The sequence below is a fragment of the Eleutherodactylus coqui genome, chromosome 8 (assembly GCF_035609145.1).
Source record: "Eleutherodactylus coqui strain aEleCoq1 chromosome 8, aEleCoq1.hap1, whole genome shotgun sequence".
NCBI lineage: Eukaryota > Metazoa > Chordata > Amphibia > Anura > Eleutherodactylidae > Eleutherodactylus > Eleutherodactylus coqui.
The window spans coordinates 116,685,504-116,712,985 of record NC_089844.1 but is presented as its reverse complement, the minus strand read 5'-3'; the positions used below and the strand labels follow the sequence as shown (position 1 = coordinate 116,712,985).

Below are 27,482 nucleotides of genomic sequence, written 5' to 3'. Positions count from 1 at the left end.
GATGTACAATTAAGTAAAAAATTAGTTCATAAATTAAAAAAAATAACAAATATGAAAGGGAAATACTATTGATGACCTATCATCAGGATAGGTCGTCAATAGTTGATCAGCCGGGGTCCGTTGCTCAGGACCCTGACTGATCAGCTGAGCGAGCGCATGCTATCAGCGCCACAAATACACAGAGGTCTAAACGGAAGCCTCCGCACCAACCTCTGTGTAGTGGCCGGCGCTTGTAACAGCAGGCACAGCTCTAATTGAAATCAATGAATGGCTGAGTGCTGCCTGTGATTGGCTGAGCGCTCAGCCAATCAAACACAACCCTTTCAGCAGGCGGGTGTTTTGAAATCCCCACCTGATGAAAGCGCTTCAGAGCAGTTCCGGGGAGCCAAGTCGCAAGATGCGCCAGTGGTGGAGAGGTGAGTATATATTTTTTCTATTTTTTACACAAGCTAGGGAGGATTTTCAGGAAAGGGCTTATATTTCAAGTCCTTCCCCGAAAATCACTGCAGTGGTTGCCTGCATCCTATTGCTTTCAATGGGGCCGCCGGCAGCAGCAATTGCCACATTGAAAGCAATGGTAGAACACTGCTTTCCTTTGCCACAGCTGTGGCAGGGGATTCTTTACTCCCTGCTGCAGTACACTCATCACTGAACACTGGGTGGAAGGTGTCACAAATCCGTAGCATGCCTGTCTATACTGCAGGTTTAGGGCTCTTTCACACGAACGTCGTTTTAATGTGACCGAGTGTTAAATCGGGTGAAGGAATAGCAGTGGCGAGCACGTCGCCGCAGCTACCCTATTAGCGACTATGTTGCTCCCCCTCCGTTTGCCGAGTGGCTCCCATAGGAGTCTATGGGAACCGCCGGTGCTATGCCGTCAAAAGATAAGACATGTCCTATCTTTTGGCGGAGAGAAATGGTTCATCTGAAAGAACCCATAGGAAACCATGGGTTCTTTTAGAGGTGGGTTTTTTTTTAAACGCACCTATTCAGAGTCAAAACGACGTTCGAAAGAGCCCTTATGCTGTGGTTTCCAATCCTTGAATAAAAGGGTTAAACACGCAGATCTGCAACAATATAATTGGCAAATCCACAGCAGTGGGCCCCTTCACACGAGCGCATGCGTATGAAGCCTGAGCGCTGTGTATTTGCAGAATGAACGATGCCTTTTTTGGGTGGAATTACAAAGCGTATCACGCATCTCCTAGTGTATTGTGTGCGCATTTGCGCCCCCCACCACTGACCTCTGAGGAGACAGACCTTTGGTGCGCAAATGCACAGGGAAGTAGAGCATGCTGCATATTCTTTTGCGCAACCAAAGTGGCAGGAAAGATACACGCTTGTAAACGAACCTATTGAAATCAATGGTTTCCATTCTCTGCGAATTGTGAGCGAAATTTTGCGTGAGCAAATACATCCCTGTGATTCTAGGCTTTAGGCCACCTTTACATAAGCTATATCCACGGCGGGCTTTCCACAGCAGATACGCAGTCGCCATAGAAGTCACTGCGGTTTGCGCAAAAGTACTGTAAAACACGTCGATACGTGCACACAAAAAAAGCATTCTGCAAAAACACAAGCGTGCACAAATATGCTTACGCTTGTCTGAAGCCGGCCTAAGGCTACACAAGGTCACCATGCAGTGCAGCAATATTGCAATCTTTGGCTAGGAAACAAGTTCTGTAGCCAAAGTGGTTTTTTAGCCCTAGCCTTTTAAGCCCCCCATGTAGAAGCACTAGTTGCCCATAGCAACCAATGACATCGTTCTTTTCATCTTCTAACTCTGCCTTGGGACATGAGACGTGTCCTGTGATTGGTTGCTACGCGCATGCAGCGCACACGAGTGCCCGCTCCCTCTCGTCATCGCAAGCTGCCGGAGCGGAGGCGGCGCTCTGGGAGGCTCTTCCGGGTCAGCAGAGGGCTGTACGTACAATGGGCTCTACTGACATGCCCGTTCCCGGCTCTCCGCGCTGTCTTGCAGTGTGAGCGGCTCGGCGGGTGTATGGCGCCCCTGTCCCAGCTGGTAGTCTGGCTCTCCCAATCTGCCGCTGTGCGCTCCTATGGGGTCTTCTCCAAAGGCCTGACCCGCACCCTGCTCATCTTCTTCAACCTGGCCTGGAGGCTGCGCATCAAGTTCCCCTACCTGTATGTCATCGCCTCCATGATGCTAAACATCAGGCTGCAGGTATGGAGCAGGGGGTGTCCTGCAGGTGAGGGGCAGCGGGGGTCACTGGACAGGGGGCGTCCTGCAGGTGAGGGGCAGCGGGGGCCACTGGACAGGCGGCGTCCTGCAGGTGAGGGGCAGCGGGGGCCACTGGACAGGGGGCGTCCTGCAGGTGAGGGGCAGCGGGGTTCATGGGGCAGGGGGCGTCCTGCAGGTGAGGGGCAGCGGGGTTCATGGAGCAGGGGGTATCCTACAGGTGAGGGGCAGCGGGGGGGGGGGTCACAGGACAGGCGGCGTCCTGCAGGTGAGGGGCAGCGGGGGTCACTGGACAGGGGGCGTCCTGCAGGTAAGGGGCAGCGGGGGTCACTGGACAGGGGGCGTCCTGCAGGTAAGGGGCAGCGGGGGTCACTGGACAGGGGGTGTCCTGCAGGTGAGGGGCAGCAGGGGGGAGGGGGGGGGGGCGGAGTGTCAGGGGGCGGCCCTACAGGCTGTGCTTGGGGTATTACTGATGCATTCTTCCTCTGTCCGTATCCTAACTACCATACAGCGTCACTGCGGTCTCCGCTAAAGATGGGCTCCATCTAGCGCCACATCATGGCTAATTGCGCTGTCACATCTGATGTTTGTTGATGGGGTCACATTGCAACCCGTGATCTTATACAACAAACAGTCCAGCGCTTCTGGTCGCTAGTTGTGTGCAGCTGCACCAGCTAACGGTCCTTTTACTTGCGCCAGTTATCGGGTCTGTGCGTTCCTCCAAAGATTTGTTTGCTTATCAGCTGATAAGTGAGCAGACCCTCCTTTGCTGGCATGGTTAGGCTGGGTTCACACAGGGAGGAATCCCGCCGGAAATCTGGTTGTTTTGGCACAGCGGAAAACTGTGAGATTTCCGCTGGGAAAGCGCCGCTTCAAAACCCGCGGCACTTAGCTGGAGCGGCTTGTCCGCATGCTTTTCCATTGCGCCCGGCGCTCCCACAGAGGAGAGCGCGGCCGCAACAGAAAAAAATATATTGACGTGCTGTGGCCGGGGATTCTGCATCGCAGCGCCGGCTTTGCCGCGACAGATTGGCAATCCCATGTGGACAAGATTTTTGACAAATCTCGTCCACGTGGCTGCCCAACCCGGGATTAGCGGCCGCAGGCAGATCTGGCGCAGTGAAATTCTGGACGGAATTTTCGCAGCAAATCCGCCCTGTGTGAACCCAGCCTTATGCTAGTGTAAAAATGGCCGCTGATCGGTGCTGCATCTCCTTGTGTGAGCAAAAAACAACACGCCAAACTGCAAAATTAAAATCGCCACCCAACAGCACATTGCACAAATGATTTTGGTTTTGCGACTTGTCTAAAACTTGCTGTTGTGCAATCCAAGTCATCATGTAGAACTACACTTAAAGGGGATGTCCAGAGAAATTCACCTTTAAAATTTAGAACCAAAACCCTCAAAACAATAAGAGAAATGGGCACTTGCCCTCCTCAGCCCCAGCGATCTGTCCCTGTGGCAGGCAGTGTCCAGCTTGCTTCTATACGTCAAATCAGAGGCGGCATCACTGCCCGTTCTCCTGGCATCACTATTCACATTTTGGGTGCTATGATACCAGGAGTTCTGAGCGCTGATGCTGTTGCCTCTGATTGGCGGGCGGCGATCACCTGACTTCCGCTGTCGATAGAGACGAGGTGAATTACAGGGCTGCGGCGCTGGACCGTTGGGGCCTAGGGGATTAAGTATCAGTTTGTTTATTGTTTTAAGTGAATTTCTAACGGGACGAACCCTTTAATATACTGAGATCACCCCACCCCCCTTTGCCTACCTGTAAGGGCTCCTTCACACTGGCGAGAAAATCGTGCAAAATTTGTGCTTTGCGAGACGTACAAATATGAAACCCATTCTTTTCAATGGGTTCATTCACACTTGTGATGTTTCCCTGCATGGCACCACGTTGCGATGCAGGAAACTCATCGCAGCTTGTCCTATCTTTTTGTGACATTGCCCATTGTGTGCAATGGGGCCGGTGGCAGCAGCGCTGGACCCATTGATATCAATGGAAGATCATCATGATCCCCTGCTGTGGCTGTGACGGCTGTGGTGGGGGATGCCTTAAGCCCCGCAGGGAATGCGAAGGGGTCGCATTCAGGGGCTTCCACATGTTTGCAATGGGGTGGCAGCAGCAGCACTGCACCCATTGAAAACAATGAGAGAACATGGCTATCTCCTGCGGCAGCTGTTAGAGCCGCAGCGGAGATGAAGGGGACCCCATAGCAATATTCTTGTGCAAGTTATCAGAAAGTCGGTACAAAGTTTAAGGTATGCATGTATAACGAGTTAGATATTTTTTTACTCCGGAGTGTGGATTATAGGGCTCTAACCGTTCGCTAAAAAGCTCCTGCTGGAAGTTGGAGTTGCACTACGGGAAAATAGGATATTTTTGTCCTAAAAGGAATTCCTTTGATACCCTTTAATATAAATGTGCTCTTTGTCTTAGAAAGTATCAGTCTATATAAACGTGAAGTGTTAGTCTGGCTTCAACCAGGCAGAAGCGCAATTGCGCGCGCCTCAGTGCAACGTTTTTGTACCATCAGAGTATTTTACTGTGCCGTTTTCTGCCCATAGGGCATGTTCGTATGCCAAGGCAAAGAAACACAAAGGTTTAGTTCCAGGTGTGTTTCCAGTGGGATTACAGTGTTGAATGCATCTCCTTGCGTAATGCGTATTGTGCACGTTTCCATTGACTTCTATGGGCACCTTTGGTGTGCAAATATGCATAAAGATAAAACATGCTCCCTTTTTTTTTTTTTTGCTGGGCTGAAATAAAAAATAAATCAATGGTTCGATTTAGGCCGCCTGCAGACGGGCGGAAATTCCGCAGCGGGATTCCCCGCAGAATTTCCGCCTGTACACGCCTGCATAGGATTGCATTACAATATGCAATCCTATGCAGACGGCCGCGGTTTGTCTGCGCGAAGTCACGTGCAGAAAACAAACCGCGGCATGCTCTAATTCGAGCCCCGCACAGAAACGTCACTCGCCGGCTCCGGTCTGCGGATGCACCGGCAGCCAGCACATGAAAGAGCCAGAGCTGCGGGAGTGGGTGAGTTCCACGCAGCTCTCTGTAGGCGCTCGGCTCCCGCTGCGAGAATTCTCGCAGCCGGATCTGACCCGCCTGTCTGCAGGCTGTCTTACTGCGACTTGCGCACGGTATCTCACGGTATATACATCCACGGTATATCCATATACAGTATCAATGCTGTAGATTCTTCTCAGCATTTTACAATAGAAGCAATGTGGACGAGATTTGAAGACCTCTCATGCTGTGGGAAAGTAAATTAAATTGCGTAAATTAACCCTCAGTGTGGATTTTCATAGGGAATTTCCAAACTGGCTGCAAATCTGCAGGATCTTCTTACCAAAGCGTGTCACAAACAGCTGTGTAATTTTGCTGTTTGTCATATGTAGAAGATCCACAGCAAGTCTGACCCAAAAAACGTTTCCAAGCATCTTGCAGTGCTATAAAATAAGCAATACTCACATTAACAACCCCATACCGCTGCTGCACTGATGCTTCCCTGCCAACCTCCGTTCACTGGACTCTAGTGATGGCGCTGGGTGCCAATACCATTGAGATGATTGCACTGGCCGGCTATTGGGCGCAGTGGTCGCGTTAAGACGACTGAGCTGGAGCCGGTTTAGCCTGCTTTATACTCTGAGGGTGTCACTACTTCCAATTTAAGAATAGCCGTTCTTAGCATTTCGAGCACTGGGGTCCTCTCAAACACACATTCCCCTTTTTTTTTAAAAAAAAAAAAGTATAAAAATTTTTTTTTTAATTTTTTTAAAATTCCGATTCAATTCTCTTTCAGGTCCACATAGAAATCCACTAGTCCCCTCCACAGTGACAGCAGAGCCAACTATGAACCGGTTATGGTCTTGTCCTTCAAGAAGCCAAGAAGACACCAGTGCCACTTGCCATGAAGCAACGGATCCGTTATTGCAAGATGTGAACCGAGACGTCCTGGAAACCTCTGCTGCATGCAAGTCGTTGGCATCTATTTCTGCCAGTTTACATAAAGACATTATTCATCTGACTCTCAGGAACGGTGAAGCCCATGCAATGCCTGATAGCTGCAGCCGCTATTCCTTACGGACACAACCTGTTGTCTTTTGGGACGTTTTAAGGGACTTGTACTTATTTATGGCTCTATTTTGCTGGACGGCCCCTGGGTATAGGGAGAAGCTGTGGTGCTTGTCCAGGGAGCTGCCGGTATTGTAGGAGATAACTTGACCTATTTAATCCCTAATTTAAGGTTGGGGCTGGTATAGGCCTTCGCCATCCTAACTTTTGTGTGTTTAGTCCGAGACCCTCGCAGAATCTCATCACTATTACGTTTTTTCAATAGGTTAAAGGAGGGACTATTGTGAAAATAACATAATTGAGTGCCAATCCAGATTTTTTGTTTTCTTTTTAACTCCTGAACTTTTATTTGTTTTTTAAGGAAAATTGCGGCATGTTAGCAAAAGTAGATGAGAATGCTAGAGCGACTATTGGTCTGATAAAGAAAACAAAATGTTTAACTCTTTTGTGCATGTGACCATTTTAAAATTTTGCAAATGAAATAATAGGGATAGTTTTTTTTTTTTTTTCCCTTTATTTATTTTTTTTAGATTTTATACCAAATCTGGTCTGAATGTTTAAGATCATCGGGCACAAATTCATTGGGGAATCATTACAAAACATCAATTTTAAAAGGATTCTTCATTAAGGACTTGCAATAAAACCATAGGGTTCTGCTATGAAACTTCTTATATTAATGCATCCTCCCTAGATACAGACATATCTCTACAAGGCACACTTGTAAAGGCATCCAATAGTTCACTTCAGAGGTCTGGAAGCCCCAATACTGGAGAACTCCTCAACAAACTGCGCTGGAATTACCAATATGAGAAAATGCTGTAACTGAATTTCGAGGTGACCCGTTGCACAGTTGCCTTGTTCTCAGGTGACCGCCAAGTTGAAGATTACCCTCACTTGGTATTTTTATGGAAAACCTGACAACTACTACTACTTTTATGCTTTTTAATTGTATAGATGCTGATCATTTCTCACTGCCACTGGATCCTGTTCAACTAGCCGTCATGAAAGGTCGAGGAAACCATTGACACCGTTCCAGTAATACGTGCGTGCGGTCATTTTAATAAGCTACTTTTCGTCTGTGAATGTCCCAATGAACAGAGGAGGTGCCTTTTTATGAGGGGAGATGGAGGTAGCTTTATAAACCAATGTGCCTGAATTGGCTCCCTCTGTCAAATGTAGTCACGGACAGCTAGGGTTCGGAAAGGGTTACAGTCGCTGCTGCTATCAATGTATGACAGAGAAACGCAGTTATGGAATCTCATGGGCTAAATACTAGCACAGCAAAAAGTTTACACCATCCAATAAATTGTTTGTTCAGTAATTACAAAACATGTGGCTTGGGTTTTATTTTTATACATTTATTCTGCTATTCATTTACATCATTGTACATCCAGAACCTTGTGTGGGGCAGAGTGTTAAGGCAGCAGAAATGTAATCTTAAGCTCTCGCTCATGACCTGAAGGTTGTGGTTTTAATCTCTGCATGGTTCAGGTAGCCAACTCAAGGTTGACTCCTCCTTCGGAGGTTGGTAAAATGAGTACCCAGCTTGCTGGGGGGGGGGGGGGGGGGTTAAAAGATGACTGGGGAAAGCAATGGCAAACCGTTCTGCAAAAAACGTCTGCCAAGAAAACGTCACAATGTAACGTCACCCAAGGAGTCCGTTATGATTTGATGCTTGCACCAGGAGACTTTACCTTTACCCTACATCCAGAATGGTGTTATATTCTATTGGGGTATTAAGGTGCCTTTACACTGGGAGATGAACGCCGGAATAATAGCTGGAAACGGTGAATTTGGGTGGTAGTTGTCCTGTGGCCACTGACATTGTACTGAGCGAGAAATGGTGTTAACTTGTCGGAGTCACTTGGTTTTTAGCTCTCCTAAAAACCAAGCGTCTATCGGACAGACCGTGTAAATAAGCAGGTGTTTCTGTCTGAGCAACTGTCTCTTTGCAGTAAATGGGGAATGGCGACTGAACAAGATCTCCGGTGCGTTCCACCTCCACGCTCTTAACTATAGCTCTTGTGTGAAAGCCCAGGAGGGAGTCTGTGGGACGGCTGCTACGTGCTTATGAAGAACTACAGTTATCCCGCGTCAAGTACCTATAGGCAGCAGTCACACTGCGTTTTCTGCGTATGTTAAATGTAAAAATTAATTTATACATCACAAAAGTGTAAAAACACTTGGAAAGGTATACTTCATTTGTAGTTTACATCTTAATTTTAAAAAAAGTTACGTCAGAAGCTGAGCCTGCGCCATCCTGCAGCAGAAGTTGGCTGTTGCTGATCTCTATCCACGCCATTGCAGAGGGAGGCCAGCTAAGAACAGTGAGCCCTGCTGTTAGCCCCCCCTACATGCCTCCATCCATGTAGATCGCATGTAAAGGGTTCACAGAGGGAGCGTGCTCCCTCTGTGATGTCATTGGCGCTCCGTGATGCACTGCATTATCATAACTGTTATGGTTCAAGTCCCCTACAGGAACATAATTTTTTTTTTTTTCTTTAGCGACTCTTTCCTTATTTGTATACAAAAAAACTCCCACATATTTGGTATCCCTGTATCCGTAATACCCTGTACAATAAATTGAACGTGCTATTTATACTGCATGGCAAAAACTGACAGAAACAAAATGCTTGTTTTGTTGGTTTTTGCCTCCCAAAAAAACACAATAAAAGTGATCAGGAATGTACCAATAAAAACTACAGCTCATCGTGTAAAAGACAAGCCGGCCATGTTGTCGCAAAAATAAGAAAGTTATGGCTTTTGAAAAGCAGAGATGAAAATCCCGCAAAAATAGACGCTTCTTTGTGTGCAAAATACAACGTGCTTTTAAGGGGTTAAATAAAGTTTTTAATGAAGAACATAGAGGAGAATCTTGGAAAATTTTCTAGTTTGTTGATTTTCCTGTCTGTTTAAATTGTATATGTGTTAGAGGGAGAAATGAATTGTAGAATACGTCAGGCTATAGGAAAACCGAAAAAAAAGTATATACAAACCCGTAGTATTTGGGCGAGATGCAATAACGTAATCGGCTACATTACATTGTACTGCAGGATAAATGAATTGGAGCGCAACCCTGTGATACACAAATGTAGACCGCAGATCAGTCTGCTTTTCCTGTAAAAGGCAGCATTCGCACTGTTTTCAGTGTATAATAAAAATACCCGTTTTACACCGTTCACTCTAAATGTATACTTTGATGTATAGAGCTTTATAGGAACGTCTATGAATATATGGTATACCGTCATCTATGGTTAACAGGTCTGCGCTGCAGTTTGTTTATACTGCATTATGCTGAAGCACGGTTGGCTCTTATTTGTCTCGCAAAAAATGTACGTTTAGGCTAGGGTCACACAGGGCGGATTTGTTGCGGTTTTGCAGTGGTTTTTCCGTTGCGGTTTTGACGCAGAAGAACTGCTTCTGCGGCAAAACCGCTTCAAAGGTTAATTTGGGTTTGCGGCTTTTGCTGCGATTTTTATTTTGGTGCGGAAAAATCCGCAAACGTTTTTTCCGCAGCGCTTTTTTACTTTTGTCGTGTATTTGGTGCGGTTTTGGCTGTGTCCATAGAGGTCTATGGACAAAAAAGCGCTGCGGAAACAACCAAAGAATGAACATGCTGCATCTTTTAAAACCGCGATGCAGTTGCATTTCCGCACTGCGGCTGTGCGGAAAAAATCCGTCCTGTGAGAAGAGCTTTTTGACAAATCTCATTTATGCTGCATTGCACTGCAAACGCAGCGGTTTTGCCGCAGTGCGGATATGCAACGGCAATCCGCGGCAAATCCGCCTTGTGTGACCCCAGCCTTACTTTCCTCCCCCCACCCCTCTACTATCTTCTATGTATTTGTTAATGTCTGTTGGACAAATTTTGCACACAGTATAATCTCACCCCGGAGAAGGTTATAGGCTAAAATAAAAAATCAGAAATGTTGCCTCAGCAACCTTCTTTGCATATTTTTGAATTTTTATGCAGGAACCCCCAAATTTGCTTTTACCACTTGATTCTATGTACTTGAGATAGATATATCTAGCTATATCTCAATCTATCGTGTGTGTGCGCGCGCGCACAATCTGTTTGTGTCGTATACAAAGCCGCAGGTCTAGTCCAATTTGAATGACATTTTGCATGAGCGTTCTTTAGCCCCAGGCGACGAATACTGGCGGGATTAAAAATCAAAAACTCACCGACTTCCCCTGTAATTTGTATTGCCAACCGCATCCAATCACAGCTCAGGCCTCCCTTACACAGGTCTATGCAAAAACGCTGTGTTTTTAATGCTGCGTTTACTGCGGTTTCAGCAAGGTTGGCATGCGTTTTCACAACAGCTGGAAACTCAGACTTGCTGGCATAGCAACCTGCGTTTAACGCTATAAAAACGCAGTATGAAGTTGTGCTGCGCTTCATTTCACTGGGAGACACACAGCTGAAAACAGGCACGAGTAGAAGATGCATTGCTGTCAAAACGCAGCGTTGGAAATGCTGCGTTTTCAGCCTTGTATGAGCAGCCCCATTGAAATGAATGGCAGTGTTGTAGAGTTTAGCGCAGCCCTCAACGCTGTACAGAAACGCCTGTGTGAGGGAGGCCTTATAATGCAGAAGTAAAATAAAAGCTGTGCGGTGATTGGTCGCTATGGGCAACAGCTTTTTAATTTGGACATCCCCCCCCATAACCATGCGGCCCTTGGCTTCTTGTTGTGGCCCACATTGTTTATTCCAGGATTACGATTCATAAAATGGCCATGTGACATATTGCTATATCTTCCAGTGTCTTCATGTAGGCTGACGTACCATACGGCGTGCCACGCTGCACTATACACTTCTCTAGAAAACTGAGACATTTTAAAAACAAGATCAATAAATAACTTTAATTTTCCAAGAATCTCTTCATAAATTTTTTGTGAAAATGTATATATACCTTTGCCTTCATTTTTCCACCTTTGTGACCTATATGAATAATGTACACAGAACCCGCAGTGTGAACGCTGCTTAATACTTCAACTCCTTCCCCAAACCCCAATATTGAGGGGACATTTTTTTTTTCAGCTACACATTCCTTGGTATTGCTGCTCAGCCACACCATCAGATGCGGCTCATAGATGGGAATGGCGCATTTCACAGGGGCTTAGTTTTACCCACAGATGTAAGACGTTTTTTCAGTGAAGTTGCAATCCTCCGGTGCTTGTTTGATGCGCACCAGAGGATTGGCAAGTGTTCACCATTGATTTTAATGGGCAGCATCGCACGCTATGGGATACATTGGACTGTCACATTGAAAATAATTGGCGATACATTCAGAGGGATGCAAAAAAAAAAAAAAGCATACACCACTTATTACCTCCCAGCATCGCTCATGTGCATAACTATTTACAAGAGAATCAAGTTGATACTCGTGCATCTTGCACCACACAAAACTCGTGTGACTGTATCCTACGACCACGCTGAGGTGAGTGGTCCCCCGCAGCACAAATAGGCACAGTAAAATGTGCAGCTACACATACAATTGTGCATACTGAATGTTTTGTGTTCGTTTTTGCACTTAGACCTGTGAGCCCTCCCCAAGTGGCTCGTTCACACGAGTGCAGTTTTAACACAGTATGTGGAAAAAATTGCGCCTATAAAGGACCGGAGCTTCATGCCCCTGAAAATTGTCCATTCACTGGAGCAGCGTACAGCAGGGATGAAGAAAAATCAAATAACAAGTCTTATCAATGATAGGGAATAGGAAACCAAGCGAAAATGCCTCACTTCCAGGGCTTTTCAGAAGGATAGCGAGGGCAATATCGAGCCTTGAATTACATCTGATATTGCTCTCGCCAGTGTGAAGGAGCTCAGAAAGCCCAACTGTCCCGCTGTAAATTCCTGTTAGTCCCTGCAGGGATTACGGGAACCCACGGGGAGTCTCCTCATCCCCACGGGGTTGTAACAGGAGTTTAAAGTAGGACATTTAAAATGTAGGTTAAAGGCCCGTTTCATGTGTGCTACAAAAACGTGTTTTTTTTACATACATAGTCAATAGGACTTTCTAATTTAAAATTGCATCGCAACCCAAGTTGTTACGTTGCGATAAAAAGGAGGCCCCATAGTGAAACATGGAGGATTTAAAAAAAAAAAAACTTCAAAATCTCACTTTGCAGAAAGATAGCACATGCTGCAATTTTCCATTCTCTCAACATCACATCAGTGAAAGCATCACAAATGGAAGGAAGCCATTGAAAATAATTGGTTTCATAATCTTTTTACGGACTCACATCACGCGACAATCGTGCGGTTTTCTCACCCCTGTGAAACCAGTCTGTCTTTTAGGCTTCTTATATAGAAGTAGCGAGAAATCAGGCCATGAAACTTGACCGAATATCGCACTCATGCGATGTACCGGTGGATACGAGGCATTTTTCTGTCAAGACCGTGTCCCATCACTTCGGGGAGGTCGCCATTGTCCGGCGCGGCTTTCAGGATTAGCAAGTGTCTCCCACTACTCTGTCTCTGACTACTTCAGATTAGGCGCTATTAAACTATAAATCACAGGTATATCCTAATAATCAGAATACTAGATACCTACACAAAATTACCCCATTTTAAAAACTACACCCCTTAGTATATTCACTGAGCGGCCAAAACACGGAGGACCCCCACAAATTACCTCATTTTGGAAACTAGACCTTAGCACATTCATCTAGGGCTGTGCTGCGTATTTTGACCCAACAGTTTTTGAATGAATCAAAGCAAAAGCAGAAGGAAAAAATTACGATTTGTTTTTTTTTAAAATCAATTAAGTGATTTAAAGTTTTTTTTTTTGCACAGCAGACATATGAATGAAGGCTTTCACCCACAAATGCATACCCCCCCGTTTGTCCCGTGTTCAGAAACATACCCATTGTGGCCCTAATCATCTGTTCGTATGCACAACTGGCCCTAACAGAAAGGAGCAGCGGGTGGTTTTCAGAACAGACATTTTGGTTGAAGGTGTTTTAGGCCCCATTGCCCACTTGTAGAGCCCTTGAGTGGCCAAAACGATAGAGCGGTGGATACCGGCGATCGCGTGACCGGGGGTGGGGTCCCGCGGCCCTGGACGACAGCTCCATGCTGTCAGCTACCTTCAGTAACCGGCAGCATGGAGCTATCACGTCCTGAGCCTGCAGGGCTTTCATTCCTAGAGGAGGCATGTTTTTATGTCCTCTAGGAATTAACCCCAGCAGGCCAGGACGTAGAAAGGCAATAGGGCCGCCACTAAGGGGTTAAAAAGAAATTTTCTTCAATTTGTTTCAGCTTTAAGTATTTTGCGGCTTCAGAGATGGATTTTGTCTGCACTGAGGTTTATATTAATCTTGTTGATGCTATACATTTGTGTGGCTTGATAAGGGCTGAAAATCCTTTGCACAGTGCATTGTGCTGGGGTTTCTCAAATACTCCCTATTTTTGCATCGTTTATATGCGCTGTTCAATGCCTATTGCTCTACTATTGTTGGAGGCAATGACTGTGGCTTATGGATATTGCACCAAGCCTCTGATATAAAAAGTAGACGTGCTACAGCTGTTAAAGGGGTTGTCTCACGCCGAAACTTTTTTTTTTTTTTTTGCATAGGCCCTCCATTCGGCGCAGGACAAACCCAAGGGATGTGTTAAAATAAAAATTACTTACCCGAATCCCCGCTCTGCGACTTCTTCCTTCTCCAAGATGGCCGCCAGGATCTTCACCCACGATGCACCACGGGTCTTCTCCCATGGTGCACCGTGGGCTCTGTGCGGTCCATTGCCGATTCCAGCCTCCTGATTGGCTGGAATCGGCCACGGGGCGGAGCTACGCAATGCGTAGAAGGGGCGGAGCCAGAACGCCGCTCGTGCCCAGGCTGACCAGAAGGGAGAAGACCCTTCTGCGCAAGCGCGTCTAAAAAAGCAAGACGACCCCGAAATCAGACGGAGCCATGGAGACGGGGACGCCAGCAACGGAGCAGGTAAGTGAATAACTTCTGTATGGCTCATATTTAATGCACGATGTACATTACAAAGTGCATTAATATGGCCATACAGAAGTGTATAACCCCACTTGCTTTCGCGAGACAACCCCTTTAAAGACCGGAGGTATACTGATGTCCCTCTGTTCCACGTATAAAAGAATAGTGGCAGCATACATATATTTGGACTTGACTGTTGAGTCTTCGGGCTCAGACTCTTTATTAGCGGCTGGCATTTTTTCACCTCTCCCTTTGGGGAATACACATTGAATGCTGCTGGGACCTTTTTTTTTTTTTTTTTTTTAACTTTGGAGTCCCTCTGTTCCACGGCCAATTTTTGGCTGTCCAAGATGGCTGACAATCTTTAGACTACCTGATCACCCACAGTGCATTGCTAGATTAGACTACAAACATTATCCACACTCTGGACAATCTCAGGGCACCAAACTAGGACAGCAGCAGAGATTATGAGTTTTGCTTTAAAACATTACCGATATAATGAAGACTGATACATGAAGTATTTATGACAGAGGAAACTGAACAAGGCAACTCATAACATTTTTATTTGCTTTTTTTCTGATCAATTAAGAACACGTTATTTAAATTGGAGTAAACATAGAAAATCCAAGCATAACTCTTACATATGTTAGAACAGGTATTATACACATAGGACAGCAATAATCTATTGTTAACTGAAAATGTAAGTTGACCACTCCTACTTCTAGCGCCATTTATATACATACATCTTTAGTGATCCCTCTGACCTAGAGACTTGTATAACTCTTGTTGGATGGCCAAATCCATTGACGCACCCCTGCAGAGGAAATGATGGCATGCAAGTCCTCCTAGCATGAAGCTCCACATCAATACTGAGAACTCCAATTGTGTCAACCTTTTCTTCTGGCTTATTTTATGCGGTATAAGACTTTCCGCTGAAGACGATGCTGAATTTCTCCGCGTCTCATCATAAGATGCAGAACCTTGTGAATCGCATGCTCTGGATATTTCTGGAAACAAGAAATCAAGACATTAATAGCATCTGACCAACCGTATATGTTAGAAAGGATTATTCAGGGGGTGGGGTAAGGGGCACACATTCCTTTCACTTAATGTGACCTGGGTGCTCCAGTCCCACAGTATGCCGCTGCCATTTGGTTCCTACTGCAGTAAGCCAGCACCACCACCAGGGACATGTGACTTTTACAGCCAAACACCAGTGGTGTACAAGTAGCAGGGGCATCAGGTGAGAAGAGTATGGCATGTTATTCCAGCACAGTTTTACACATTTTATTCCCTCTGGATATTTCCCTTCAATATTTCCTAAATGGATATAGACATATCTGGCTACTACACTGTTAGATAACTAGGATGCTTAAAGTTCAACTGACCAAACAAGCCCACAATTATGATGCAGTAGGACAGTTTAAACAACCAGAACTCCCCAAGGTGGTATTAAAACTTGTTAAGACCTCTTTAATGCTAAAAAAAAAAAAAAAAAAAGAACATTTTGCCAAGAAGCTAAAATTATAGATTTACTAAACAGAATTTTGACTCAAGTCATTCACACACACAAAAAATTTAATACAACCTTGCATATAAATAACACAGATACACATAAAAGTACATTAAGATTAAAATGAATGAGTCATCAGAAAATGATTGATCATACAAATCACATTGTGTTAAACATTTAAGAATCTTTGGGCATTTTTTTCTTAACTTTGTGACAATCTGTATTGAAAAAAAAAACAACCCACAAATCTGCATTTTTCACACTTACTACAGAGCCCAAGGGTTCCTTTTTACACGGACAGATAAGTCATTAAGATTCCCACACCCAGCGAGATTTTGAGCAATTCAGTGTAAATGCATGCGCTGACCAAGTCTGCTGGCTTCTCATTCTGCATGCATAAAATGGCGCATGTAAAGCAGAAGTTGTTCATAAACAGCCTGTTTACTGTGAATGGAGGCAGGCGAGCCAGAGTGATCCCTGGCCAGCTCCGCTCCCATTCACTCAGTGATGCTCATTCCATTGTAAAAGCATGGGAACAATCATTGCTGGGTTGATTTGTGGGGAATCTGTGCTTGACCGGTTGTCCCATGTAAAAGGGCCCCAGTATCACTTCCTGATCTCTAGAAAGCTTTTCAGCAGTCCTCTTACATCACAGGCAGGATGACACTGAGCAATAACACCCATATGTAGGCAACACAAGTCCACCATTCACAAAAGGTATGGGCTGTGACTATATACCCCCCCCCCCCCCCTACCTTCCTGCACCCCTCACATCCTGGAATTTTACTCTAACACTCTCACCTGTTTAAGGAAATCTTGGATAATGCTGTGTTCAGAAACTTGAGAGCCAATAGCAAACCTCCTCTTCAGCTGCTTCTCAATACGAGACAGCATCTCTTGGTCCTCTTGTGTGGTGAATCCTTCCACTCCTGTTGGGGGTCAAATAAAATAGTATTACGTGGCCAACGCATAATTGCAGTGTGACTACATAGTGAAGCCACTTCCTCACATTCTACCTACCAGAGAGACTTCCTGACATGGCAGCATCCAGTGTGGACACCTGGAACAACCGCAGCGCCTCCTCTACATCTGTTTCTGTGGCAAAGGGCTGTAATTTCATCTTGCTAAGAGATTCTGAAATCCGGACGATAGCTTCCAATTGTCTGCAAATCAATGACCTTTATATAAAAATCTACTCATGCATATATAGCCGGGCAAAACAAGTCACGTGTCGGGAGAGCCTGCCCAAAGTCAGAGGGGCACAGAACAATATTAGTGGTCGTCCCATAATCCGACATTTTTGTCAAAAGACCAATACCTTCCTAACAGTACATGGAATGCGACATGGGCTAAAAGTAGGTGACCCCGCTGAGCCCAGCACTCACGCCAGGGGGAACAATGCATGTGGCAAGTATAACACTTACATCCCCAGTCTCAGCGCTTCATTTATTTTTAGCCCATAAGTGTAGCATATAGTGCTAAAAGTAGGTGACCGCTTCGTTAAAAGATTTTAGATAGGACGCACTGAAAAATTAATGTAATCTTGGAAAGAACCCTATAAACATATAAAACAATGACAGTCATAGGTGTCAGGTTCTGTGTCAACTCACAGCCGATTTCTGCTGCAGGGGAGCTCGCTGGCTGGGGTTTTCTCCCTCAGCAAAAAGTATTATACATGACAGCATAAACACCAACAGAATGGGAGCTGCTCTTATAGATGGGTGCACTACTCTATAATGTTCCTATGCCCAAATAAAACTTATGAACGGGAAAGGAATGAGGAGGGGGGCGGGTGAAGGGTCCCCTTAACACAACCAACTTAAAAAGTTACAAAAAAATATTGAAGACTCCATTCCATACCTGACAGTTATAGGGATACTGGACCTCTTCTCGGACTCCCTCTCATGTTCACGCGCACCACTACGCATGAGGACATAACGATTTTTAAGCTTCTCTGCCGCTTCCACTGACAGACGAGGTCCACATTTACTGTGCAATTAAAGACAAAACCAGTAAAAATAAGGAAGCCTTAAAAACAAGGAAGCTTATATGAAATGGCAAAAGCTAGGATTTCACTTACACTCTGCAGTAAGCTATGTATTTCTTGAGGGTATTAAGTTCCACCTCTCCCTCTACAGACTGAGTTTGTGTGCGAGCGCTAAGATGTACATTCATGACGTGTTTAGCAAGAGTCTGTGGAATAGAATTAGGTTACTAACAAGAAATAAAAAGAGCAGTGATATAAATGGGAGATTCTACCAGATGCCCATAAACTCCGTTCAAGACTGTGCAATGTTCAGTCAATGCCTCCAGATGAACTGTACAGTTGGGCAGCAGGGACTAAAAATTTTTACCAAATATTACAGATTTTAGATTAAAAAGATTCTTACCATATCCCTCTGCTCATTGTGTTCATCCTTGACGATGAAGATCATGTCAAATCTTGATAGAATGGTGGGCATGAAGTCAATATTCTCCTCACCCTTGGTGTCATCCCATCTCCCATACACTGAATTGGCAGCTGCAAGCACTGAGCAGCGAGAGTTCAGGGTGGTTGTGATACCAGCTTTTGCTATAGAGATGGTCTGCTGCTCCATTGCCTCGTGGATTGCAACTCTGTCATCCTCTCGCATCTGTGGAAAGTAATTTCATCAGTTACTGAAAACACTTGATACAAAAAACAGAATACATTTATTCAAACTGAGTGCTTGCAATGCATGAATCTTTAGGAAACACACACGTATGTCTATGGGTCCTTTTACGCAGTCATCCCAGTGATAATCGCTCCTGCGGGTTCGAGGACCACTCAGTGAAGAGAAGCAGGGCAAGCTAAAGATTGCTTCTGTACGCTCCTCCATTCACAGTAATCAGGCAGTGGTTCATACTGTGTTTCCCCCAAAATAAGCCCTACCCTGATTTTTGGCTACTATGCAGGCATGGTCCAGGTCCCTCTCGCTGTTCTGCAAAATCCGAAGCCCGGTGGAGCTATGGAACTTCGCAGACTAGCGGGAAGGACCTGGACAGCGCCCACTAGGTAAATATTAATAAGACATCCCCTGAAAATAAGACAGTGTGCCTCTTTTGGGGCAAAAATTAAATATAAGACAGTCTTATTCTTGGGGAAACACGGTAAGATTTGATTTTTATGCCTGCAGAAACTGAATACCAATAAGCAAATGCATCATTCAGATTCCTGCAACCCAACGATAGCGGTAATCGTTCTGTGTAAAGGATCTAAAAATGCAGTCAACTTTTAAAACAGCATCTACTCAGCTAGTAAAATATTTTCAGTCATTTAATAAGGTTACCTTATCAAATTCATCAATGCAAACGACTCCTCCGTCTGCCAACACCATGGCACCTCCCTCCATAATAAAGTTACGGGACACGGGATCCCTCATGACAGAAGCAGTCAAACCAGCTGCACTGCTACCTTTACCAGACGTGTAAACCTGAAAACCAACACAGGTTATATTATACTTCTGTATGTACCATGCAAAATACGAGGAGGAATAAAGAATTCACTACATGCTGAGGAACTGAAATGCATCTTACCCCAATGGGCGAGCACCTCTCCACAAACTTCAGAAGTTGAGACTTGGCAGTTCCCGGGTCTCCCAACATCAGCAGGTTGATATCTCCTCTACGAGTGAGTCCATCCGGAAGCCTGAATAAAAGATTAGAACATTGCATCTGAAAACAAGCCCAGCGCAAAAATACATAAAAGGCAGAAGACGACATCCACAAGAAATGCATTTCCATTAGCGAAAAATATGCATGCGTCAAGTGCGTATTATACCACGGATTTGACTCAGCTCATTTGAAGGTCACTACACCAATTTACGCTCCTAATTTTTTCCATAAGGCACTTTAACATGGCGAGGATATTCCGCACGAATGGAGTGGAAAATACAAACTCTAGGCTACTCATGAACATGCCTTAAACTCGATACTACAATGAGCGCTGTTAGTCTTAATCAGATTTAAATCTTTATCATTCACAACCTTTATAAGGATTAGAAAAACCACTACATTTTCCCCCAAAACAGTCCCACATCTGTCCAGGGGTTGTATCCCATACTGCAGCTCAACTCCATTGATGTGAACCGGCCTAAGCTGCAATACCGCACAGCGCCTGTGGAAAGGAGTGGTGCTGTTCCTGGTAGAAAGCAGCCATGCTTTCATAATCCCAGACAACCCCCTTTAACTATAGCAGCATTTTATACATAATGCATGAAATTCACCTTTTACGGGATCCACCGAAGAGCAGACATGCAATGGCCTTTTTGATGTCACTACTGCCATAAATCGATGGGGCAATACTTTTAGCAATTGTTTCATAAATATCAGGTTTGGAAGCAAGACGTCTGAACTCCTCCTCTTCTTGAGGAGTCACAGCACCAGCTGCGCTCCTTCCTTTAAATGGGTGACAAAAAAAAATAAAAATATATATATATATATAAAAATTTGAAGACATTAACATACTGTCTAAAGGCAATTGATTGACTTGAGTCAGAGAATACCTAGAAACTGTTTTTAAAAGGAAGTAGTGACTCAAAATGTAGGGATACATAGCGGATATTCAGATAAACATCCATCCAGATCAAGTCTGCCAGAGCGAAACTTTCCAATAAGGCAATTCCCCATTTAAAACTTTCCAATGTGATACACTGTATCGTCAGTAGTATGAAGCACTGTATCAACAGCAATACAGTAACATGCTGCTCACGACCCCCTGCTGTGCGACTTCTTTCCAGATATATTGTAACCAAACCATACCTATATGGATTGTATAGGGGTCCTCATACCTGGTTCAGTATCCAACAGTAAGCAAGTCACCACTAACCGCCAGGTGGTACCTGGACCTTCCAATCGAACATGGTTACAGTGATAAGCAGCGACATGTACGGGCACCATAAGAGCGTTAATTACTGATAGCAGACATTTGCTGATCAAACTTAACTAGTGAAATGATGATTTTGCCGCTACCTGTTAAACCATTGAACAGATCAATACAACTCACCTGTGCCTTCTGTATCTACTTGTATACCGACAACACGGATATAGGAGCTTCGAATACCCACTCCTACTCTATCGCGGCCTTTATTGGACGTTTTGCCACTCTTACGAATTGAATAGATACCCATGATTGTCACTCTGTTTCCTGGAACTACTTTGTCACAGAGATACCTAGTGAGAAATTGAGATGAGTTTTTTGGTAGAGCTTGTAATTGGTGTAGTTCTATGGGGAACGAGCTCAAATGACAGTACATAATCCACAAGCTTGAACCTTACCTGTCGCAGTACAGTTGCATGTGGCGGGGCAGCTCCCCATGTGGCACAGCATCTGGAGACTCCTGAAGTTTTAGCGTCTGAAAATCCACACATTTACATTTGTCGGGTATAATGAAGTATGGATCCAGGGGACACTTGGGTCGACCTGCCTGCTCCCTGTGGGCAATGGAGAGAATGTGAGTAAAAGGACTAGTGTCTGAAGTGAGGAACTATAAGACAACTTGTTGGATGAACGTACGTGTTGCACTTCCGAGGCATGGCATAACCCTCCAAGCCAGGTCGCACCGGAATGTTCCCGATTGTGTTTCTGCAGCTGCGGCATTGGAGGGAGATTTTTATAGCTTTGGCTCTTACTGCTGTAGCCGCAATAATGATACCAGGGATCTTCACAAGTTGAGACATCTGCTCTGACTATGAAAGAAATGGGAAACTAAGACACCAATAACCAAGTCATCACCAGTGTACAGATTATACAAGTATAACGTCATATAGAAGAATCAAACATAATATCCCATGTCTTCAGAAGACGTACACTAAACCACCAAATGTCCCATTTTGCTAGAGCTGCAGTGCAGCTTGTGGTGTTCTGTACTACAGCAACGATTGAAGATGTGACTTCAAGTCATAGTTTAGCAGAACCCAAGACAAGATGTCAGCAAATGCAAATACCTTCAGACTCCGAATGTTCGCAGGATTAGCATCAGAACGCAGCATGACCTGAATTTCTTGTACCTCCTCTTCTCCTGCAGGACGTGGACGTGTGACCTCGTCTGCCACCTCCTGAGCAGCTTCCTCCAACTAGAAGATAAGAATTTAACAGCTCTCAAGATTGTAAAGCGCATTGCTTCAGTCAAAGAAAAGTTGTCAGCAGCTGCTGGTAACAATACGCCATAATGGAGTACTTAAGCCCCGTTTACACGCAGCAATTCTTGCTCAAAATAGGTTTAGACGATGGCTTTTGAGCGATAATCGTTGCGTGTAAATGCTTTCATCTTTCACCCTTTCGGCTGAACAATGATTTTTAGGCAAGCTTAAAAATCAATCGTTCAGCCTGAGAGATAGCAGGGACCGCATGGTGTTCTCCACAGGAGCAGCTGATTACATTGTATTAAGCCGATAGCCCATGCAAAGACAATGCAGCTGAGTGCAAAGTCCAGACCACATGCTAGGATTTGCAAACAGCTGCTGGAGGCTCATTTACACACAAATGAAGGTAATAAACTGCTAATGGACATTAGTGTCCACTAGCAGTTTATGCAAAAGGATCGCTAGAACTGTCAATCTCTCAATCGTTTGAAAGATTGTCTTTGTGTGTAAATGGGCCTTAAGATGTTTGATGTACATAAAGTACTATGATAACATACCAGGATACTCAAAGATAACTCACCAGCTGAAGGTGTTCTGTGGGCTGCTTATATAGATAATCTGCAAGATCCTCATCAAAACTGGCCAGATCTTCCATCTCCACCTCAATCCAGTACTCTCCAAGGTTATAGTGACGCTTGAGTTCATCTCTGAAATCAAATATCCACTTAGTAATGTGCAATTAACTAACGGAACATTTTCAACACTATATAAAGAATGGGTTTCTGAAGAACTGTGACCGCCAACCTGTAGCTCTCCACCTATTGCAAAACTACAACTCCCATTATGACGTACCAGAAGCTATATTTTAGTACCTCCAGAGCGACAGATTTAAAGTAGTACGTCACTTACTTGGAGGAAGGGCAGGGGTGTGTGCGCGCGTCTGCGAATGACCTCAAGGCCTCGTTCACACGGGCGATACGACATCGCCACGAGAGAAGGAGAGAGAAAAAAAACAAAGACAAATCGCAGCAATATCACATCGCTGGTCCGTGAAATATGACTGTGGTTTCTCGTGGTGATACAAAGTTGCGTGACTTTGTAGCGCCACGAGACGATTTTCAAAATCAGATGCTGCAGTAGTTCTGCCCCTCCATAATCTACTATTTTCCTCATACCTGATCAAAGTCAGTTGCGTACCAGAGGTCACATGACTTGTTTGGTGGGTCACATGACTTGCACCCATTACCACAGACAGACCAGTGCATGAAAGAGACTGGCCTCTGCACAGCTAAAAGAAAGGTAGGTATATTAGAAAATGGTATGATTTCCTATTGTGTAACTAAATAGAAAGCAGACCAGCCCTTTAAGGCCTTGTTTATAGTCATAATCCACGGTGCGTCATGCGCTCTACTGCGCATGCGCGCCGAAGCGTTGTGCGGGACGTCGGGCAACGGATCCAGATATATGGGGTCTCTGGGAGGGGGGGGGGGGGGGCGCTGTGACTGGCTCCGCTGTGGTATTCCCCAATTCTCACCTGCGTTAGAGCTTTCCATTTCTCTGTTTGATTTTTTAGAGCAGAGAAACAATTATAAAAAAAAATAAATAAACTTTAAACCCATTGACATCAATGGAGAGAAGACAAAAAACACAAAACCTTGATTGGTTGCTGTTTTTTAAACTGAACAAATAAAGCAAACAGAATGGGAGAAAATGGAAAACCTTATTTGGAAAACCCATTGAAATAAACGGGGTAAAAGGATCTGTTTAATTCCGTTTCTATGCCCAAAAACAGAACAGAGACCAAAAAGTGTGACTCTAGTCCTTGGAGTACTCCTATAAGTAATAGAGGGCCATTTACATGGGAGGATTATTGTGCAAATTTTGTTCAAAAGACCAAACATGCGTGCTAATCGTCACATCTGAACGCGCAGCCATTGTGTATTACTCGTTTACAGCTCATTGGTCGCTCCCCTTCAACCAGCATGAAAATCATAGCTGGATCATGGAGTGTAAACGCTCCCCGCAGCCAGTGGTCATCTGCCAGTCTAAACGCTTGTGCTAAAAAGCCAGCGGTAATGTCCACACCCGTGCAGATGTTTAGGACATTAGGCCGTATTCCAATTGAGCACATGTATTCTTGATGAATGGGTATTGAGTTTTTGGGTGTCTATCAGCATATTTTGCTGTACTTTTTGCACACGCAGTTCAAGCACAGTTGCACGTGCAAGAAAGAAGAAAAAAAAAGCACGCACGATGCCCTCAGCCATTGAAATGAGCACACAATGTTAGACTTCGCTTGTTCGCTCAGGCAGCCTATTTATATATCGCCAGCTCATTCAAACAAGAAATCGTTCATTCACTATATAAGTAAATAAGAATGACCGATCAATATTTAAACGGAAGGATTAGTAAACAAGCCAACAATTACTATTTTTATGCCTGCATAGAATGAACGAAAAGTGATCATTCGTCAGCTGCATTTACACTGAATGATCATTCACTTCTGCTCATTTGAACGATAATTGTTCCATGTAAAAGGGCCTTAAAGGGGTTGTCTCGCGAAAGTGGGGTTATGCACTTCTGTATGGCCATATTAATGCACTTTGTAATATACATCGTGCATTAAATATAAGCCATACAGAAGTTATTCACTTACCTGCTCCGTTGCTAGCGTCCCCGTCTCCGTCTAATTCCAGTGTCTAATCTCCCGATTAGACGCGCTTGCGCAGAAGGGTCTTTTGCCTTCGGCTTGGTCCGGCAGCAGCGGCGTTCTGGCTCCGCCCCTTGTACGCATCATCGCGTAGCTCCGCCCCATCACGTGTGCCGATTCCAGCCAATCAGGAGGCTGGAACGCTGCTGCTGCCAGACCGAGCCGAAGGGAAAAGACCCTTCTGTGCAAGCGCGTCTAATCGGGAGATTAGACGCTGGAATTAGACGGAGCCATGGAGACGGGGACGCCAGCAACGGAGCAGGTAAGTGAATAACTTCTGTATGGCTCATATTTAATGCACGATGTATATTACAAAGTGCATTAATATGGCCATACAGAAGTGCATAACCCCACTTGCTTTCGCGAGACAACCCCTTTAAGGCTGGCTGCACATGGGTGGATTTGCAATACGGATTCAGGAGCAGGCATGAGTGTATGGTTTCCGCAGCAACTACAGTCCATTCCATGCTATGGAAAAGCGTTCTGTCCCGCACAAGCAGAAATCAATTGCGATTTTCCGCTTGCGGAGGGGGGGGGGGGGGGGGTGATATACACCAAACAAAAGAAGCAGCATGCTCTATTTTCATGAGGTTTGTGCACGGACAGCTTCCACTGAAGCCAACAAAGACGTCCTACCCGCCGCACTTCCGCAATCATTATTGTGCAAAGGTCGCGGGATCCACATCATCTTGGCAATATCTGTGCTGCACACGTGCGCCGGCCGCACCATCGGCTGTACAGAAAAAGAAAAAAAAAAGGACGACTGACAGGTAGGCGATGGGCACACGGTTGGATTCCGCTGCGGAGTCCGACCCGGTCGTGTGCAGCCGGCCTAAATGCCTTTCGGTTTTTTCTATTTCCACAACATTAAGCCAATTTACCTCCACTAATAACAGAGCAGACAATCAGTTGTTGATTAGATGGAGAATGTTGTGACATCAATATCACTTCCATAACCCAAAGACAGTCATCAGATCCTTAGCAGATATCCCACTGCAGCAGATCAGCCGCGGGATGCCTGCCTCCATACATGCACCATTTAATGCAGGTTTTATTGCGAATTCCTGTGCGGAATTCACCCCCTCATTGAGCGAGTTCCGCAGCAGAGACATAGCTGACATATTGTGGCTTTGAATTCCACAAAGCAAGTCAGTTTCTGCGCGGGTTATTTCTGAAGTATGTAAACAAGACTTTCAAAATCTCGTCCACTTTGCTGATACTGTTAGGCCTTATGTCCCCGGGCAGGTCGGATTTTGCATGCGGGAGCCCGCAGCAGAATCCGACCCTGCCTGCAGCTGAAAACAATTGTGCATGTTAAATTCCACAAAGCAAGTCAGTTTCCGCACGGGTTATTTCTGATACTGTTAGGCCTTATGTCCCCGGGCAGGTCGGATTTTGCATGCGAGAGCCCGCAGCAGAATCCGTCCCAGCCTGCAGCTGAGAACAATTGCGCATGTTAAATTCCATTGCAGACGTGCATGGTTCTCTATGGATGGCTTGAACTACGGATCTTCCGCAATTCAAATCCCCCCGTAGACATTGGGCCTACATGTATCGGAATTTCCAAGCGGAAGGTCTGTACAGAAATTCCATGGCAATGTGTGAACAATATACAGAAGAATATAACCCATGGATTTCAATAGGTTGGGTTCATTCACATCTCCATATTATGCTCGCACGGAAAAAATATGACCCGCTCTGTATTTTTTTTGTGCACATTTGCGCACCAAGGGCCCAATAGAAGTCTATGCGAGCTGCACAATTCCATGAAAAACAAACACACAACTAGACCTCATTTGGCTATAACGCCTTTTAAATCACAGCAGTTGCTGTCACTCATAGTACAATGTGCCAATATGTGCACAAGTCTACCCAATTCGCAGTGCTAATATGCAAGTGTGCGCAATTGTGCAAACAGTCATCTGGAGACGCCATAAAGAAGACGTGCTCCAATTATGTACACATCAGATCGGTCTACAACCATTACAGCTGTCACTACTGCCTGCACGTTCACGGAGGGCTCCGTTCAGACCTGTATTTATAGGTGAAGCCGGTGCGGTCCGTGCCGTAGCGATACTGCCGCAGGAATTCCTTAAAGCGCTTCTTCAGCTGGGACTTCTTGGCATGTCCGTCATCTCCCGTCTGCTGATCGCCTCCAAAACTGTCGCTGTAAAAGATACCGGGATCGTCAAAACCGGACATGACTGACGGTAAGGAGCAGAAAACAGCGAGAGCAGAATGGCGACTTCTCCACTAAGCAAAAGCGCGCGAAAAGACTACTTTCCCGCCAGAACAGAAACCGCGCCACTGACAGAGCACCGCCCACTCTCGTTTTCTATTGGTTAATAAGCCTGGCGTTCTGGGGGAGAAAAAAAATCATTGTAGGCGAGGTATATGAAAACTAAAATACGCATGCGTGAATAGTCTGCGCTTGCTAGAGAGTGAACGTATGGTAAATGTACGTCTCATGTGTGGAGCCATTTTGTTGGAGACCATTGCGTTTCCTAACCTGTAGTATACGAGAAGATGGTGCTGTCTGTTAGACTTTATTATGTTAGCTTGATTTTAATTGTGCAAATTCACGTTGTAGTGTATTAATAAAAAAATATTTTTTTTTAAAGTTACAGCAGATCTGCCCTTATTTGAAAATCGGCAGAAGCCAAAAGGATGCACAGGAACTATGAAGAACATGTAGAAACTAGAGCTTCTAAAATCAGATTATAATTTAAAGGGGCTGCGTGCAGAAGACAGTCACTTTCTAATAGAGCGGGATACCTCACTCATGCCCCTCCGCTACAGCCAGGTCACTCTGCCACGGCTTCTTCACATCTGCGCTAGCGTTTCCCATATGAATGTTGTCTGTGTCGTTTTTGGAGCAGAAAAACTGGATTTAGCTTGCCTCTGCTCTGTTCT

The 27,482-nt window shown here is 45.1% G+C and overlaps 2 protein-coding genes across 2 annotated transcripts; one reads left to right on the top strand and one right to left on the bottom strand.

The window, feature by feature from the left end:
- The first annotated feature begins 1,887 nt into the window (after positions 1-1,887).
- SMIM10L3 (small integral membrane protein 10 like 3) lies at positions 1,888-7,620 on the top strand. Its single transcript, XM_066576266.1, has 2 exons — positions 1,888-2,185; positions 6,020-7,620. Exons 1-2 carry the CDS (start codon positions 2,003-2,005, stop codon positions 6,038-6,040), a joined length of 204 nt encoding a protein of 67 aa, XP_066432363.1. The 5' UTR covers positions 1,888-2,002; the 3' UTR covers positions 6,041-7,620.
- Positions 7,621-14,786: 7,166 nt separating this feature from the next.
- On the bottom strand, positions 14,787-26,851 carry MCM5 (minichromosome maintenance complex component 5). The gene is made up of 15 exons (XM_066576265.1): positions 26,602-26,851; positions 22,440-22,566; positions 21,722-21,850; positions 21,291-21,463; positions 21,053-21,208; positions 20,781-20,947; positions 20,002-20,173; positions 19,313-19,424; positions 19,066-19,209; positions 18,148-18,390; positions 17,838-17,950; positions 17,618-17,746; positions 16,778-16,920; positions 16,559-16,686; positions 14,787-15,251 (listed from the first exon to the last, which is right to left on the bottom strand). Exons 1-15 carry the CDS (start codon positions 26,769-26,771, stop codon positions 15,150-15,152), a joined length of 2,208 nt encoding a protein of 735 aa, XP_066432362.1. The 5' UTR covers positions 26,772-26,851; the 3' UTR covers positions 14,787-15,149.
- Between the last annotated feature and the right edge of the window lie 631 nt (positions 26,852-27,482).

Coding starts and splice junctions, on each gene's coding strand:
- MCM5 (XM_066576265.1), bottom strand. CDS start 26,771: ATGTCCGGTTTTGACGATCCCGGTATCTTTTACAGCGACAGTTTTGGA. Junction 21,209..21,290: donor ATGCCTCGGAAGTGCAACAC/GTACGTTCATCC, acceptor CATTGCCCACAG/GGAGCAGGCAGGTCGACCCA. Junction 20,948..21,052: donor ATGCAACTGTACTGCGACAG/GTAAGGTTCAAG, acceptor ATTTCTCACTAG/GTATCTCTGTGACAAAGTAG.
- SMIM10L3 (XM_066576266.1), top strand. CDS start 2,003: ATGGCGCCCCTGTCCCAGCTGGTAGTCTGGCTCTCCCAATCTGCCGCT. Junction 2,186..6,019: donor TGCTAAACATCAGGCTGCAG/GTATGGAGCAGG, acceptor ATTCTCTTTCAG/GTCCACATAGAAATCCACTA.